Source organism: Rhizophagus irregularis, chromosome 21 (genome assembly GCF_026210795.1).
Source record: "Rhizophagus irregularis chromosome 21, complete sequence".
NCBI classification, from domain to species: Eukaryota; Fungi; Glomeromycota; class Glomeromycetes; order Glomerales; family Glomeraceae; genus Rhizophagus; species Rhizophagus irregularis.
Window position 1 is genome coordinate 2,728,888 of NC_089449.1, and position 16,873 is coordinate 2,745,760.

General features: G+C 27.8%; 3 protein-coding genes across 3 annotated transcripts; all 3 read right to left on the reverse strand.

Annotated features, from left to right (window-relative positions):
- Positions 1-3,433: 3,433 nt before the first annotated feature.
- OCT59_014011 (uncharacterized protein) lies at positions 3,434-3,863 on the reverse strand (the record flags this gene model as incomplete). The annotated part of the gene is made up of 2 exons (XM_066141905.1): positions 3,434-3,529; positions 3,606-3,863. The coding sequence occupies 2 exons, from the start codon at positions 3,861-3,863 to the stop codon at positions 3,434-3,436; spliced, it is 354 nt and encodes a 117-aa protein (XP_066001991.1).
- Positions 3,864-5,733: 1,870 nt separating this feature from the next.
- On the reverse strand, positions 5,734-6,804 carry OCT59_014012 (uncharacterized protein; the record flags this gene model as incomplete). Its single annotated transcript, XM_025308840.2, has 1 exon — positions 5,734-6,804. The coding sequence occupies one exon, from the start codon at positions 6,802-6,804 to the stop codon at positions 5,734-5,736; it is 1,071 nt and encodes a 356-aa protein (XP_025183676.2).
- Positions 6,805-10,202: 3,398 nt separating this feature from the next.
- OCT59_014013 (uncharacterized protein) lies at positions 10,203-15,993 on the reverse strand (the record flags this gene model as incomplete). The annotated part of the gene is made up of 12 exons (XM_066141906.1): positions 10,203-10,647; positions 10,714-11,001; positions 11,081-11,180; positions 11,248-11,272; positions 11,338-12,236; positions 12,312-12,440; positions 12,513-12,879; positions 12,953-13,154; positions 13,222-13,980; positions 14,072-14,213; positions 14,284-15,810; positions 15,897-15,993. The coding sequence occupies 12 exons, from the start codon at positions 15,991-15,993 to the stop codon at positions 10,203-10,205; spliced, it is 4,980 nt and encodes a 1,659-aa protein (XP_066001992.1).
- Between the last annotated feature and the right edge of the window lie 880 nt (positions 15,994-16,873).

Here is a 16,873-nt window from a genome sequence, read left to right on the forward strand (position 1 = left end):
AAAGATTATACTCCTCCAGAAGAGTATGTCAACATAATCGTGCAGTGTCATTGTGCCACCACTAGTAAGTGTCTCCCAATGGTTTACTTCCGATCAAGTAATTTGTGTTAACTCATTCTTGTTTTTTATTCGATTAGAGAAAAGAAAGATTGAAGATTCGATCGAGGAAAATTAGTACTGAAAGAAATGGAAATTTTATTAAATAAAGGTATTATTTTATCGTTTAATGGTCACTTTTAAAAATTAAAATTTCTAACTTATACTTTTCAAACAAAATGACAATATTTAATCAATATATTATCAGCGATCAAAACAAGTAATAGAATTTTTTCAATTCCACCGTTGTCAGGAACCGAAGTGTATACTATTAATCGTACTTGATAGCAATGAAGGTGTGAATTTTAGACGACTGGAAACTCAAGCATTGGGAAGATATATTTAGAATGTTATTATTAGTGGAACTTCTTAAAAGAGGGCAGTCAGTTCTTGATGGATGATAAGATTACACGGCATTTGTTTCTCTTAAAGGCGAGCTATTCTAGGTAAAAAGGAAGAATACAGACTATGAGCACAATAACAAAATATCTGGTGCATAATTGATGGAAAGGAGCCCAAGTAGACCAAATTTTTTCTGAGCAAAATTATTAATGGTATCTTCACCTAAAAAAGAAAATTATCAAGGCACAAAAGACTGAAATATTCTACATGCTAGCTTAGGAAAGGGACAAGTTTCTTGATTATGAAGAAATATACGATGAAGGTGCTACTAAAAAATTAGTTGAGGAAACATTTGAGTTATACGGAGGGAAGCGGTTTGTTTGACGGATATTAGGACTACCGAATAAATAAAAAAAAGAAAGGAAAGACTACTATAGAAATCAAATCTAATATATCTGATGAACGATGACTCTATTCAGATACCGCCGAATGATACGAATCTAGATTTGTAAAAGTGCTAGAATCCTTCTCGGGTGATGAGTTAGTCACAAATTAATTCACGTAAAATCAAAATCTCACTCGAATATAATTGAATTCAAAGGACTTAACAAAGATGGCGGTTCTTTATGTACATTTGTTTGACTTATATTCACCCAAATTTATTATTTCAAATCACCATTGCTAGCAAACATCGAGTCAAACGAGAAGGACGACTGTTTTTAGCAACTAAAGAAAGGTCTTATGAGTTATGATATGTCATGGTTGATATATCTACTGCTAAAAGTAATTATTCTTATTTGAATGTATTAGGACCGGATTATATGTATGCATATAGAGCTCAGTTATATGCAATTTGAACAAGGATAACGATAAATAAATTTACGTCTTGCTTGTTTTTTGTATTACCGGAGGGTAAATTTGAAACACAAAAAACAGAATTATTTAGATGGGACTAAGAAAGTAAAAAGTGTTATTGGTTGGATCAATAGAATAGAGCAGTATTTAAGAGCTTGCAATGATGTGAAGTATTTTTTGTTGAAAATGGAATTATCCTTCTAATCCTATCAAAGCTGATCATTTATCATGCGGTAGACCTTTTGTAGCGTCTGGTTCATATCATGTTATCTAGTTCCTTGTACGAATTTAAAGTAACGTTTAGAGAACATATTACTCCTACTATTTCTTTGATGAGAGAATTTCGGATATGTTGTTTGAAATGATAATTCATTTTCAAATAAGTTCAATTGTTTTCATATAAAAGTTTTTTTTTCAAGATTAGATTAATACAAAGATAGTTAAGATAGTACTAAAACATTATATAGCTAAGAGAATTATTGATTATCTTATTATATATATTAGTATTACACGATAAATGAAAATATATTTTGTATTAAATAAGAGCTATCAAAAATTTATTGTTAAAAATAAGGAAGCTTTATTGAAATTGGTGCAATAAAAAAAAAGAAAAATAAATAGCCTCAATATAATTTCTTTTCTAATTTCATCTTCATCTTCATCTACTGTAATTTTATCATCAATAATTAACCAATAATTGGTGGAGTTTTTTTTTTGAAAAGTCCTGCAACAAATTTTTTTTAAGTTTAGTATCAGCTGTAACCCTCATATAGATTTATTCATTTTCATTAATGGAATAGACTTTCAATGAAAACCTGCCGATTTCGTGGCACCTTTTTTCAAGGAAGGCTCGCCATAAAACTACACGATCATGTATAAATTAATTAGGCACAATAAAAGATTAATTTTGTAACAGATCCCGGATCTTTTTGGAATAGGATAGCGATCTTCTGAAATATATTAAATTCGGTAAATAGCTTTGTGTAGAACGCCACAGTAAAAGCAGAAACTAACTAAAGTAAGTTAAAAGCGCTCACCCACAAGGGGTTCACAAAAAAGAATTAACACGTACGTCGCTAGGCTAGCTAAAAGACAACACACTGGAAATTTAAAAACATTAACAACAAAAAGGGAAACGTTTAAAAATAAACCAGGCCGTATTGATCTTTCGCTTGCTGCATCGTCAGGAAATGCATCGAATTTTGTGGAAATCTAATATTTACAAACACTCTGTGACAAAAAACGTGGTATTTTCGGTGTACAGTATATCCACAAAGTTCGCGTAGGATATATGGGAATGTAAGTAAACGTATAATTACGTTTATTACGTTTAACATATGGAGTAAGACCTTCATTATTTGTGTTGGTAGCGTGAAATCTAGATCAAAATTGAAGAGGATTCATATTCAAACCAAATCGAGGAGAAGGACATTGAAAATTTTCTTCGAGGTAATCCAGCGAATAATCTGGGATACCGTCTTATACTGTATATATTGACATCTGCATCATCATACTGATGTTTTAAAGGAGTTGAATAGTAAATAGGACGAGAAACATGTATTTATTGTAATGAATGATATAGTGCACATGACTGATAAGCCACGTGGGACTAAACTTTACTCATGAACGAGAAAGATATTATAATATTAGAGTTATATTAAATAAATAATAAAAAATAATTGTTTATAAGTAAACTATTTCAATAGGCGAACGAAGTTATCGCAATAATATGATCTGATCTTTAAATGAAAGGATATTTCAATTTTTTTTTTAGTAATTTGTAAATTAGTAATTTAGTAATTTAATTGATTTTTATTTGATACGAAAGTTTTTCAAATTTAAATTATTTTAGAGGATAGTATTAAAATATTATATAAAGAATCGTTGATTGTCTTTTTTATATGTAACTAAATATACGAAAACGGAAAACGCGATATTTGACATATTAAACAAGAGAAACAAATTAAAAGTTATCTAGTGGATAAGTGTTATTTATTGAACTTTTCAAAATGAGAAAATCAAAAGAAACTTATTGAAGTTAATACATAATTCACAAATTTAATGGAAAAAGTGATAAAATAAGAAAAAGCCTTATTTGGTAAATATAAAATATGGATAAAATGAACTTTAATTTTATGAATCATGCCTTATCTTTGGTTTTACCTTCATCTGCAGCAGTTTTATCATCAATAACGAACCAACCAATAACTGGTGAAACATCTAATTCATTAGAATTCTAAGTGAATTATAAGTTACTTTATTTCCATCTTTTGCATAAGGAAAAAAGGCCATCATCCATCCATCAATATCACCATTGTAACCCGAACATATTGTTGCCTTGAAGCGATTGTTGCCCAAACCTTCTCATCAATTTCACCTTTATAGGTTTCAACTAATTTCCATACAACTGGATCCAATCTATCTAACCAAAAATCTATATCTAAATCCAATTGAGGTAATTGAACGACTTTCTCTTGTAATTTTGTCCAATCTTCTAAAGTACCTTCAAGAGTAATTTTAGGGATTCCACAAAAAGTACAACCCGTATAAGAAAAATATGCTTTAACCATATCCAAAAGAACGATACGGCTAGCAGTGAGAGAAGATTTTGTTGTTGTAGAAAAATCACAAATTATTTATCAAAAAAAACTAATTATTAAAAAAAAAAAGATTTTTACTGGGGGTGATCATCACCGTTGGCCGGAATTATCAATTTTTACCGGCACTATATTTTTTTACTGCTGGTCGATCGTCGTAATTTCAGTCACCGGTGATCATCACCCCGGTGATAGTTAGAAAAATTCAAAAAAAAAATCCCAAAAAATTTCTAATAGAGGTTTTATATCAATTTTTTCTACAGCTCTATCAGTTTCCACAGTTAATAACTGAATTCTATTGCTCTAGACCAATTTCCTTGAAGTCGAGAATCTTTACATACAAAATACCATTAGTATAATAATTATATCTTTTTTACCTTTATGGTTAACAAAACGAGAACGAAAATTTTCTGCGTAAATGTTGATGATGGTTATAAGCATGAAGGATTGCAGCAGTTGTATCATTAAGTATAGACTGATTGATTGAGGTTTCATCGTAATCGGCTGAAATAGCGTGAATTTTTGTATCAGGATAATTTTGAATAATTTTGTTTTTAACTTTTTAACTGAAATATGTTCATAGTGTTTGTTCTCAAGAGTAATATTTTTAGTGAGGACTTGGGTACTCATCTTTGTGTTTCTTATGAAAAGAAATTAATATGAATGAAATGAGATTATGGCATATACAAATTAATTAAGTACAATAGGAGACTACAGCATGTGTTAGTATCGTTCTGCGGTGCTAACTTGACCCGCATAATATATTTTGCAATAAGGGGTCAAAATGATGCCACCAGAAGGGTCAAGTCCGATACTTTTGCGTTAAAACCGTGATCTGATGTATCCAGAACGCAAAAGTATCGGACTTGACCCTTCTGGTGGCATCATTTTGACCCCTTATTGCAAAATATATTATGCTGATCAAGTAACGATACATTTGCATCCAGAACTGTTATACTGTTTTTTTGATTATTGATGTCAGTACATAACGTGATAATATGTAGTCCTTCGGACTAAAGAAAATATATGCTTCAGCCTTCAGGTGACGACTTATGTAAACATCAAACATTTCTTTTAACAAATGTGATGAATTAATTTACTATTAAAGAAAAATTTAGAATTTGTTTATTGTTAAAATCTAAAATAATATTATTTGCTTAATTGGTTGTATGAAATTTATTATATTAATAAGTCACGTGGAGCTAAACATTTTCTGGGTACAATAAATTAACTCATGAACGAGAAAGATATATTAATATTAGAGTCATATTAAATAATAGAAAATAGTAAACTATTCCAATGAGCGAAAGAAGTTAACACAATGTTAGGAATAATATGTTTTCTGCTCTTTAAATATCGCCCTATGAAAAAAGTTTGTGCTAAATTTATGCCAAATGGGTTAATACGATATTTGTGTTCGAATTTTATATTATATTTTAGTACAAATTTCGAACCTTTAATATAGGGTCGGTTTCGTCGTTTGAAAGGATATTTCAATTTTTTTTTATAATTTGTAAATAGTAACTTTTGTTTTCAAATTTAAATTATTTGAGAGGATAGTATTAAAATATTATATAAAGAATCGTTGATTATCTTTTATATGTAAGCTTTCTAAATATACGAAAACGGAAAACACGATATTTGACATATTAAACAAAGTTATCAAAATTCAATGTAGCGTTCTCATAGTAGATAAGTGTTATTTATTGAACTTTTCAAATGAGAAAATCAAAAAAAAACTTAACAATTAAGTTAATACATAATCATTCACAATTTAATGGAAACAATGATAAAATAAAAAGCCTTATTTGGTAAATATAAAAATGAACTTTTATTTAATGAATCATGCCTTATCTTTGGTTTTACCTTCATCTGCAGTTTTATCATCAATAACAAACCAACCAATAACTGGTGAAACAACTAATTCATTAGAATTCTCAAGAGCGTATTGTTGCGCGCCTAAAAATCCTGCAACTAATTTTAAATAAAATCCAGTATCGGTCGTAAATGGAACTTCAACTCTTCCAGTAGGAATGTCACTTGGTATAAGTGAATTATAAGTTACTTTTTTTCCATCTTTCGCATAAGGAAAAAAGGCCATCATCCATCCATCAATATCACCATTGTAACCCGAACCATATTGTTGACTTGAAGCGATTGTTGCCCAAAACTTCTCATCAATTTCACCTTTATAGGTTTCAACTAATTTCCACACAACTGGATCCAATCTATCTAACCAAAAATCCATATCTAAATCCAATTGACGTAATTGAACGACTTTCTCTTGTAATTTTGTCCAATCTTCTAAAGTACCTTCAAGAGTAATTTTAGGGATTCCACAAAGAGTACAACCCTTATAAGTAAAATATGCTTTAACCATATCCAAAAGAACGATACGACTAGCAGTAAGAGAAGATTTAGTTGTTGTAGAAAAATCACATTCTAATAGAGGTTTTATATCAATTTTTTCTACAGCTCTATCAGTTTCCACAGTTAATAATTCTATTGCTCTAGGCCAATCTCCTTGAAGTCGAGAATCTTTACTATACAAAATACCATCAATATAAATAATTATATCTTTTTTACCTTCATGGTTAACAAAACGAGAACGAAACTTTTCTGCATTATAATTAATGTGATGACTAACTCCTTGTGCAATAGTTAACCAAATATCATCAGGTGTTAAACGTAAATGTTGATGATGGTTATAAGCATGAAGGATTGCAGCAGCTAATCCGTGAGAAGTCATTGTATCATTAAGTATAGACTGATTGATTGAGGTTCCATCGCAATCAGATGAAATAGCGTGAATTTTTGTATCAGAATAATTTTGAATAATTTTGTTTTTAACTGAAATATGTTCATAGTGTTTGTTCTCAAGAGTAATTTTTTTAGTGAGGACTTGGGTACTCATCTTTGTGTTTCTTTGAAAAAGAAATTATGAAAGAAATGAGGATATGGCGTAAATATATACAATTGCACATCATATACAAATTAATTAAGCACAATAGGAGTTGCGGGCTTGCGGCAATGCATGGCCATACTGATCGGGTAGTTACCTCGGATGCACCCCGGGTAGTACCCTGGATGCAAACGGGAACCGTTATACAGTCCGAAGTACCGTTTTGAAGTACTAAATATATTTACTTCTTCTTCAAGGTAAATATTTCTTTTATTCAAATAACAATGTCATAAATAATAATTACTTATTTATCTTAGTATTTATGACTAATGAAATTTTTTTCATTGTAATTAATAATTAACTCGTTGTGAAATATATTATCTGTTATCATATGTTGTAAGAATAATTGCATCTGCCAATCCATGAGAAATTATTGTAATTATCAGTTATTTGAGAAAGTTTCATCGTAAACAGTTGAGAAAAATTATTTATTATTCTTGGTTAATTTTGGGTACTTCATCCGGCTTACTTTCATCATACTGAATAGATAGTATAAGGAAAGTGAGTGTCCAAATCCTAGATTCGATAACTTATTGCATTCCAAAAGATTAACCCATCGCGCCCGGCCGACTTCATGAAATCAATATCGTTGTCGAAATCTGTGGTACTGCCGTAAAAAAAAGATTATGTTATCCGTTAATCTAATCCGAATTCCTTAGTAATTGGCTACTCGGACATCAGGAATTTTTTTTCCACATGGAAATCCACACCGAATATTGTGGAATGTAGAAATCTGAATAGTTCTAATATTTTCCAAATAACTTGTGACAAACCACGTGGTATTTTCGGGGTAGATCCACTCCGCGTAGGATATATTGGGTATAATTACGTTTAACATATAGAGTAAGATCATTATTAGCGTGAAATCTAGGACAAAATTGAGGAGGATTCATATTCAAAGCAAATCGAGGAAAAGGACGTTGAAAATTTACTTCGAGGTAATCCAGAGAATAATCTGGGATACCGTCTTATATATTGACATCTGCATCATCATACTGAGATTCTAAAGAAGTTGAATGGAAAATAGAACGAGAAACATGTATTTATTGTAATGATATTATAATTTATTATAGTGCACATGACTGATAAGCCACGTGGGACTAAACTTTACTCATGAGAAATATAATAATATTAATAATATTAGAGTTATATCAAATAATAATAAAAAATAATTATTTATAAGTAAACTATTTTAATAGGCGAACGAAGTAATATGTCTGATCTTTAAAGTATATCGGTTTTGTCGTTTGAAAGGATATTTCAAATTTTTTTTTTGTAATTTGTAAATTAGTAATTTAGTGGTTTTTATTTGATACGAAAGTTTTTCAAATTTAAATTATTTTAGATGATAGTATTAAAACTCTTATATAAAGAATCGTTGATTGTCTTCGAAATATACGATAATGGAAATACGATATTTGACATATTAAACAAGAGAAGCTAAAGTTATCAAAAATTCAATGTAGCGTTCTCATATTAAATAAATGTTATTTGTTGAACTTTTCAAAATGAGAAAATCATAAAAAACTTATTGAAGTTAATACATAATTCACAAATTTAATGGAAAAAGTGATAAAATAAGTAATAAAATAAAAAGCCTTATTCGGTAAATATAAAATATTTAATGAATCATTTATCTTTGGTTTTACTTTCATTTGCAGTTTTATCATTAATAACGAACCAACCAATAACTGATTTATCTTTGTGTAGAAATCAATAAAAATTATTGCAATAAATTACAGTATCTTACGCAAAGTCGGAAGACGATACCTAAAAAAAAGAAAAAATCAAAACTTATTTTAGAAAAAACCAATAAAAAAAAAAATCGAAAATTGAATGTCATTTTTATTTGTCCGCTTTCCAATTTTAATTATATTTCAACAAATAACAATTTAACTTATATTCTTTAATTATTTTAAATTGTTGTCCGGAGCGAATGCGAAGGACTATATATGTCTACGCACTATGAAAAATGATCGATCACGTGTCACGGAATTCCAAGGCGTTATGCTGCTAATTAGTAGGAAATCGCTACCATTCTTGATATATGTTAACATCTTTATTATTATTTATTATTATTATGATACCTCGCTCCGGACTTACAACGGTTCCCGTTTCCTAGTATTATTGTATTTTAAGAATTGTTTTTCCTATTTTTTTTTATTCTATTACGATAAAACTGTTGTAGTATTATAGTATTATATATTTAATATAAAGTGTAGACTATTTAATTGAATTAAAATAATTATAATTAATGAATAAATACATATTATTGGTCAGTCTAATAGGATCATGCTGATTTTGACGCTAAATAATTGATATTTTTCTTTTATTGGCTAAATATCAAATATATTTGCAACCATATTACAGTTTAATTATACTTTTTATATACTCTTACTATAATAATAGCATGATCTTGTGTGACTGACGCAATAATCTAGTTATTGGTTATGGTGGATAAAATATCGTGTCACCCCTTCGGGGTGACCGATATTTTACCGGTAAGACGAATACCAGTGGTGTAGGGTCGACCACCTGTCACCTGTGTGGTGTATGGTGATATTTAGCTCGGCCCACTCCAAATCACGTGTTTGGCCCATCGCGTTATTTATCACCTGTGTAAGCTGTCACATAGGAGACCATACACTACACATCTCCTTGACCCTACACCACTCATCTCCGTAGCACTCATATTTTACCCCCAACCAATAACTATAGTGAATGGTATAATAATTCATTTATTGCTAAGAATACTTGATAGATTGTGTTTTCTCTTTCAGACTTTTTATATTATTTAAAACTTGGTTCAAAGATACGACCTAGTATGTAAAAAAAAAAGAAAAATTTTATTATATGTAAGTAAACGTTAAAAGTTTATATTTACCGTATAAATCGAAAGGCAATGTGTATACCTGATACATCGTAATTCAGAAGAGTGCGTGTCTTGCAATTAAATTTACCACGATTATACTACGTTTGATCGGCATGTACTGTTCAATATATTATTAAAGCACGACAACCGAAATTTTTGAAATATTTTTTTTTATCTGGACGTTCATTAAATAACATTATTCATCCAGATTTTACCTAGATCGAAGCATTAATGGTATATGATCTTTGGACTTATAACGTGTTCTGCCATAATTAACGAAGTATAAATCTATTTATATTACAAATGATCAATGAAGTTTATAGAAAAAATTGTTTCTTATTTTCTTTATATCTTTAATTATTGTAATAAGCGATATAACAGTTTATCGAAAACATTTCAACTTTTTTAATTTGATAATTATAAAAATAAAATAAAAGGAAAAAAACATACAAATGATATTCAAACATCTCACATCATTTCATTTCAATTCTAAATTTTTTAATATCTCCAATTTTCCTATATTAATCTCATTATTATTCTTTTTCTTTTCATTAAGTTTTGTAATCAAATTTTCAATTTTATCATTCAAATCATTTTTCATAATTTTGATTTTTTCAATCTCTGATTCAATATTATCTTCATATACCCAAATTGAATGTTTATCATAATTCCTCTCTTTAAAAATATATTTCGTAAATGTGGATTTTTCTTCAAATCCTTTATAAATAGCACCTCGATCATGCTTTCTTGAATCATACCATTCTTCAATAGTTTTAGATTGACCAAAATAATAAATATGTTTTGGATCAGGTTCATGGTTCCAATAATGAATATGGTGTAATGCTTCATAATCTGCTATGATTATTGCTCGATGTCTTAATAAAGTTTGTCGACCTTTAATTTTTGCTTCTTCATATACACCACTAAAAAAAATAAACAAATTAATCATTAAATAAGCAAAATTAGCGCAAAACAAGAATAAAATTTACCTCATAAAAGCAATCAACATATTTTGTAAAACAATTATAAGGAATAAACTAGCAACTAAAGTAAATACGTCAACAGCCCAAAAATTAAAATCATCTCTTTGAACCCAATCCCCATAAAGCCATAAATATGTAGTCATCATTGCCGTGTAATAAGTTGAAAATGGATTATCATTAGATTTGGATTTAAATGAGATATTAAGTGTCTCATTTGTTGAAGGATTTGTAACATTTCCACTGTATATAGAATCTTTTGTTTCAATATTTCTTGGATTACTGAGTAGAACAAACCTATTTATAATAATATAAGAGAAACTATTATATTGTAGTTTAAAATGTAATAAACAAATTAGAAAAAAACGTTTTATACATTGTATGAGCAAATGCAAGTATCACTATTAACATAAACAAAAGTAATGGAAATATGGATTTGAAGATAATTATAACAAAATAAATATATATGCCAATATCTATAAATAAAAAAATAATTTAGTTAATTAATCATCATGATAGAATAATATTTTATTTAAATCATACTTGAAAGTATACGGAGATATAAAATCTAAATAATAAAAAAAATCGATTAGTATTAGTATATTAATTTTATATACTGTAGAAGAGACTTACCGATTCAAACCAAAGAAAGAAAATCGAGAATGATATTCCAACAATTAATCTAGTGTCAGCTTCATTAATACCTCCAAATCCATCAGAAAAAGTAAAATCTTTTAGCATTATTGACATTACTGTTACAGAAAGTACAATGGAAATCATATCAAAACTATTAAATATTTCTCCAAGATATTTTCTTGGTCCACGATAACTAATCTGTAACATTTCAACAACAAATTGATAAATAGCCAAATAATAGAATACAATGATTAATGCAAATAAAAATTTTCCATTTATAATTGTGCTATGATTTACATATGCCCAGCTAACTAATCCAAAACAAAAGAAATAAATTAGAAATCGAATAAAGAGAGATAAAATGAAATTAACTGCTTCACGCCAACGAAAATCAATAATCGCTTCAGTTGCTGGATTATCATAAATATCATCGTTATTCTCATACAATATCATCCTAGAAAAAGGGCTTAATTTATCCTTCTCATCTCTACCAATTTTATACCATCGTGGTATAAATATAAACCAAAGAATATTTAAAATAATTTTTCTGGAATCATAATTTACTTTTTTCTTTGGATTTTCATTAATTTCATTTATAGTGAAACTGGGAAGAGGAACTACTCGTAAAGCTATTGGTGATTTTCCAAGATTATTATCAAAATCTTCGAATTTTTCTGCTATTTTATTCTTAAAAGAGTTAAGTTTGTCCATAATTTTATAGTATGGCTTATATTTATCAGACTTCATTTCATCTATAGGTCTGAACGCTCTAAATTTGATGTTATGATTACGTCTTGCTTTATATTCTGTTGGAATAATCTCATCAGGATCCTGACCTGAAAAGTGATCATGATCTGCAAAACATTCTTTAAAAAATAATTTTCTGGCATAATCATCTATTTTAAAATAATAAAATTGTAAATTTTACAAATTTATTCTGAATGAAAAAGAAATAAAATTTAAAAACGAACCGTAATTATATTTAAATAATAAAGGAATTGCTTTAGAAACAGTACACATCCAACCCGCACAATCCGTTGCATATCTAGAATAATATTCCAAAAGATATGCAACAACAATTGTATCTTTAAGTTCACGCCCTATAAATAAGATGAAATTTAATCATAATTAAATAAACAGCACTGCGCCATAAATTAAATTTAGAAATCTACCGTTACAGTTATAAATTGCTAATTCCATAATATTTTTCGGCTTGATTTTTTCCTTATCTTTTAGCTCATCTTCAGTTTCATCAAAGTTAAGATCATCATCATATAAAAATATTTTTCCAGGCCACAATGTATTACTTGGTATATGTCTGACGAGATTTTTCACTTTTTTACCTTTTTCATTATAACCATTTTTATCTTCCATGATTTCTTCATCTCCAAATAATATAAATTTTATCAAATGATTACAGTCACTAAGAATTAAACTTTTCATAACATTATTTCGAACATCCAATAATTTAAAATTTTCTGGCTCGTATTTAACAAATCTCCAGACTATATGTTTGATGTAGCTGATCATCTCCTCATACTTTTTTATATTAAAAGAAATGTTAATTAATTTATTTGATAAAAACAAATAAGATTTATTAAAATCAACCTACTTCATGTGTGACAATATAATTATTTGCAAGGTTTCTATGTTTATAACGCTTATTAAGATGTTCTAATGCTTTGCAAGCATGTCTTACTGTATGAGATTTTTTAATAATGAATTTTCGTTTAATTTTTTTTTCCCACTTTCGTATGTTTCCATTTTCCTTCATTTTCTTTTTTTCCATTTCATCTATTTTTTTATCATCTTCCCTTATTATATCATTTTCTCCTTTTTTTTTTTACACTCTCTTCATTATCTTTGTCAACTCTAATATACCAATACACTTTTAAAGAGAAATCTATTAATTTATCATGTAAATTCGTTCCATATTCGAAATTTTCAATTCGTAATCTTGTTTCTTTCCTCTCTTGATTTACTGGAATACGATTAGTCCATATATACTCAAGAAATGGTTCTCCTTTGTTGGGAAGTTCATCTTTATTTTTTTTATCATCCTGGATTTGATGCCAAATTTGAACTGTAGTCCTGCCAACAATAAGTTGTAATGTTTCTATTTCTGATCCTTCTTTGTTTTGATAAAGGCAATAAGAATTTCTTTCATAATCGCCCAAAACCCATAATTCTTTGTCACTAACTATTGGTTTAAAATCCTCATTTTTGTTTTTATCGTAATATATATAATGACTTTGCTTTTTATGTTTTTTTGATATTATACCTTCTTTATGATATAATTTTTTATTTTTTTCCTTTTTAGTTTTTTTTAATTCATTTTCAACTTTTTTAAGGACAGATGAAACTTTTCCATCATCATCAATTTGTAAAATATTTCCTGATGTTCTGGCTAAACAAGTGCTAAGATTCTTCATAGTGATAGTTGAATTATCAACAAAGTTGGGCAATTTTTCAGCTTTACCAGTACTATATAAATCCCAAACTATAAATTTTAACTCTTTTTCTCTTTCACCTATAATAAGTATTTTTTCATCACTATCAATAAATTCTAATAAATGTATTTTTTCTATTTCATCAAACTCCTTTGAGATAATTTGTAAACCATTTTCCATATAATACAATCTATTAAATGTGAAATAATTAATGCAAAATTAAATTAAATTTTATAACATCATTTAAATATGATTGATTGACTTATCAAATAACAACTTACTTAACATTGTTAATTCCTCGAGTAAAACAAAGTTGTATCTTTCCAACCGAAAATGTGTCATAATAATATTGATTTATGAATTTATCCTTATTTTCAACACTTTTTGCAGTAGTTTCTAATGTCATTTTTTCCAGATCATAAACTAAAAAATGAAATGTATTAATATTTTTTTGACATAATTATGATTATACTTAATAGATAAACTATTTTACCTTCGAGTGATTGAACATTATTTGTGTATTGAGTGACCAAAAAATATTTATTGTAAATACATGAGAAAAGTCGTTTCATACAATCATTATCTGTTTTTGCTGTATACCAATTATCCAATTCACGTCTAATACTTCGTGGATATTCAAACTTTTCATCCAAATTAAAGAAATTAAAATGATCATCAAATTTAAAATTATATATCCCACGGAAATTTAATATTATAAATTTTTTTAGTTCATTTTTATCTTCATATTTGTCATTTTTATCTTCATCTTTGTCATTTTTATCTTCATCTTTGTCATTTTTATCTTCATCTTTGTCATTTTTATCTTCATCTTTGTCATTTTTATCTTCATCTTTGTCATTTTTATCTTCATCTTTGTCATTTTTATCTTCATCTTTGTCATTTTTATCTTCATCTTTGTCATTTTTATCTTCATCTTTGTCATTTTTATCTTCATCTTTGTCATTTTTATCTTCATCTTTGTCATTTTTATCTTCATCTTTGTCATTTTTATCTTCATCTTTGTCATTTTTATCTTCATCTTTGTCATTTTTATCTTCATCTTTGTCATTTTTATCTTCATCTTTGTCATTTTTATCTTCATCTTTGTCTTTTTCATCTTCATCTGGAGCTTCTTCTACAAAGCTACATATTCCTGAAATGTTATTATAATAATAACGAGTCACAGCTTTAAGGACATAATTTTTTTTCTTTTCTTTTTCATTATCCTTTATTTCTTCCATACCCTCTTTCATTTTTATATCTTCAAATTCAAGGCGATAAATAGCGATTCCTTTTTTAGGTTCATTCTTTAATTCAGACGTTCTATCGTCCAATTCTTCACTTTTATGTTCTTCCACATCAATTGTAGTATCGAATTTGGTATCTTCGTTTTCTAATTCACATTTAAATTCCTTTTTACTAATAGCGATTCCTTTTTTTCTATCATCCAATTCTTTTTCTATATCAATTGTAGCAGTATCTTTGTCTTCTAATCTATATTCAAATTTCTTTTCACTAAGATTTCCTTTTTTATAATTATCTTCATTATTATTATTCACTTCCCCTTTCATATCCTCGTCAACTTTTATACGAGATACGGCGACAAGAACAAAATATTTAAAATCTTTGTCATCACTTTTCTTGTACATGTTTGATATATCAAAGGACCATCTAAATTCTTTCTCTAAAGATCCAACGGATGGAGGAGACGTGTTATCTTTATCATCATCTTTCGAGTTGCTACTATCTAAAGATCCAACGAATGGAGGAGGCGTGTAGTCTATATATTCATCATCTTTCGAGTTGCTACTATATAAAGATTCAACGAACGGAGGAGGCGTGTAGTCTATATCGTAAAATTTATCGATATCAAAGTCATTATTTATTTTAAAATAAGCGATTGTTTTAGCAATCTCATCGGACTCATCGGATTCATCCTTATTATTCTTATTATTTGAATCGTTATATAATATGAATTGACGATGATCAGTGTTTTCTAAAATTTTAATCCGAAGGTTTTCTATTTTTTTTAAAAAAAATGAATACATCATTATATATTTTAAATCATCTAAATATTTTATAATAACTGGACATATTTATTTTTACCTGTATCAAATGTAACAGCAAATTTTCCATCTTGGCAAATTTCAATTCGATAAATACTATCTTTCTTCTTAGTAGTAGTAGAATGATCACCTGACATTTTATCTAAAAGATAATACGAAGCTGAGAGAAAATATGAGGAAGTCAAATCCGAAAAATTATGGAATTTATTTATTTATACTTTTTTTTTTTAAAAAAAAAGGGACTTTTAGTTTCAGAACCAAAATTGGAAGTCACAACAAAATGATTTGTGCGATGTAATAATTATTCTTTTTTTTTTATTGAAAAAATCTAAATTAAGAAACTGTGAATTAATTTGTGATCAGATACAGATCACAAATTGGGTATCCGACTATAAACTCATGATTATCATGCATGTTTGTGCAATATTAATATTTTTATTTTCCATTAATACAATTTTATTTCTTTTTTAATGTATAGAATTTGAAACTTGTGATACTTTGAATCTTTTATCCCTGACATTTTTGATGAATTTAAAAAGGATTCTGAAAATCCCACTTTTTTGTTATTTGTTTATTATTTTTATTTTTATGAATAAAAAAATGTTCATTCATACATTGGGATATTTTGATAAATTTTATGCAAAGGAATTTTAATATTTCAATTCTCGGTCTACTGCCAATCATCTAAATTCACGTGATTTTAGCGCATGTTGATACCGAAGTTAGTTTTGGCTTTTGTCAATTATTGATCATTACTTTTCTCCCATAATATTGGTAGGATAATAAAAAATAATTATTTACTAAGTATATTAGCTTAATTTGCAGGAATATTTATATATATCTATTGAAATTAGAAATACCTTATTATAAAATAATTGGTGACCTTATATTTATTATTTGTTTACATTTTGCGGTAACACAATTTTATCTTTTTCTAGTAATGGTAAGTTTTTTCGCTGTTATAGATTTCTTATTTCTTTCGTTAACGTTAATGTTGTGAACAATTTAGTTTTTACT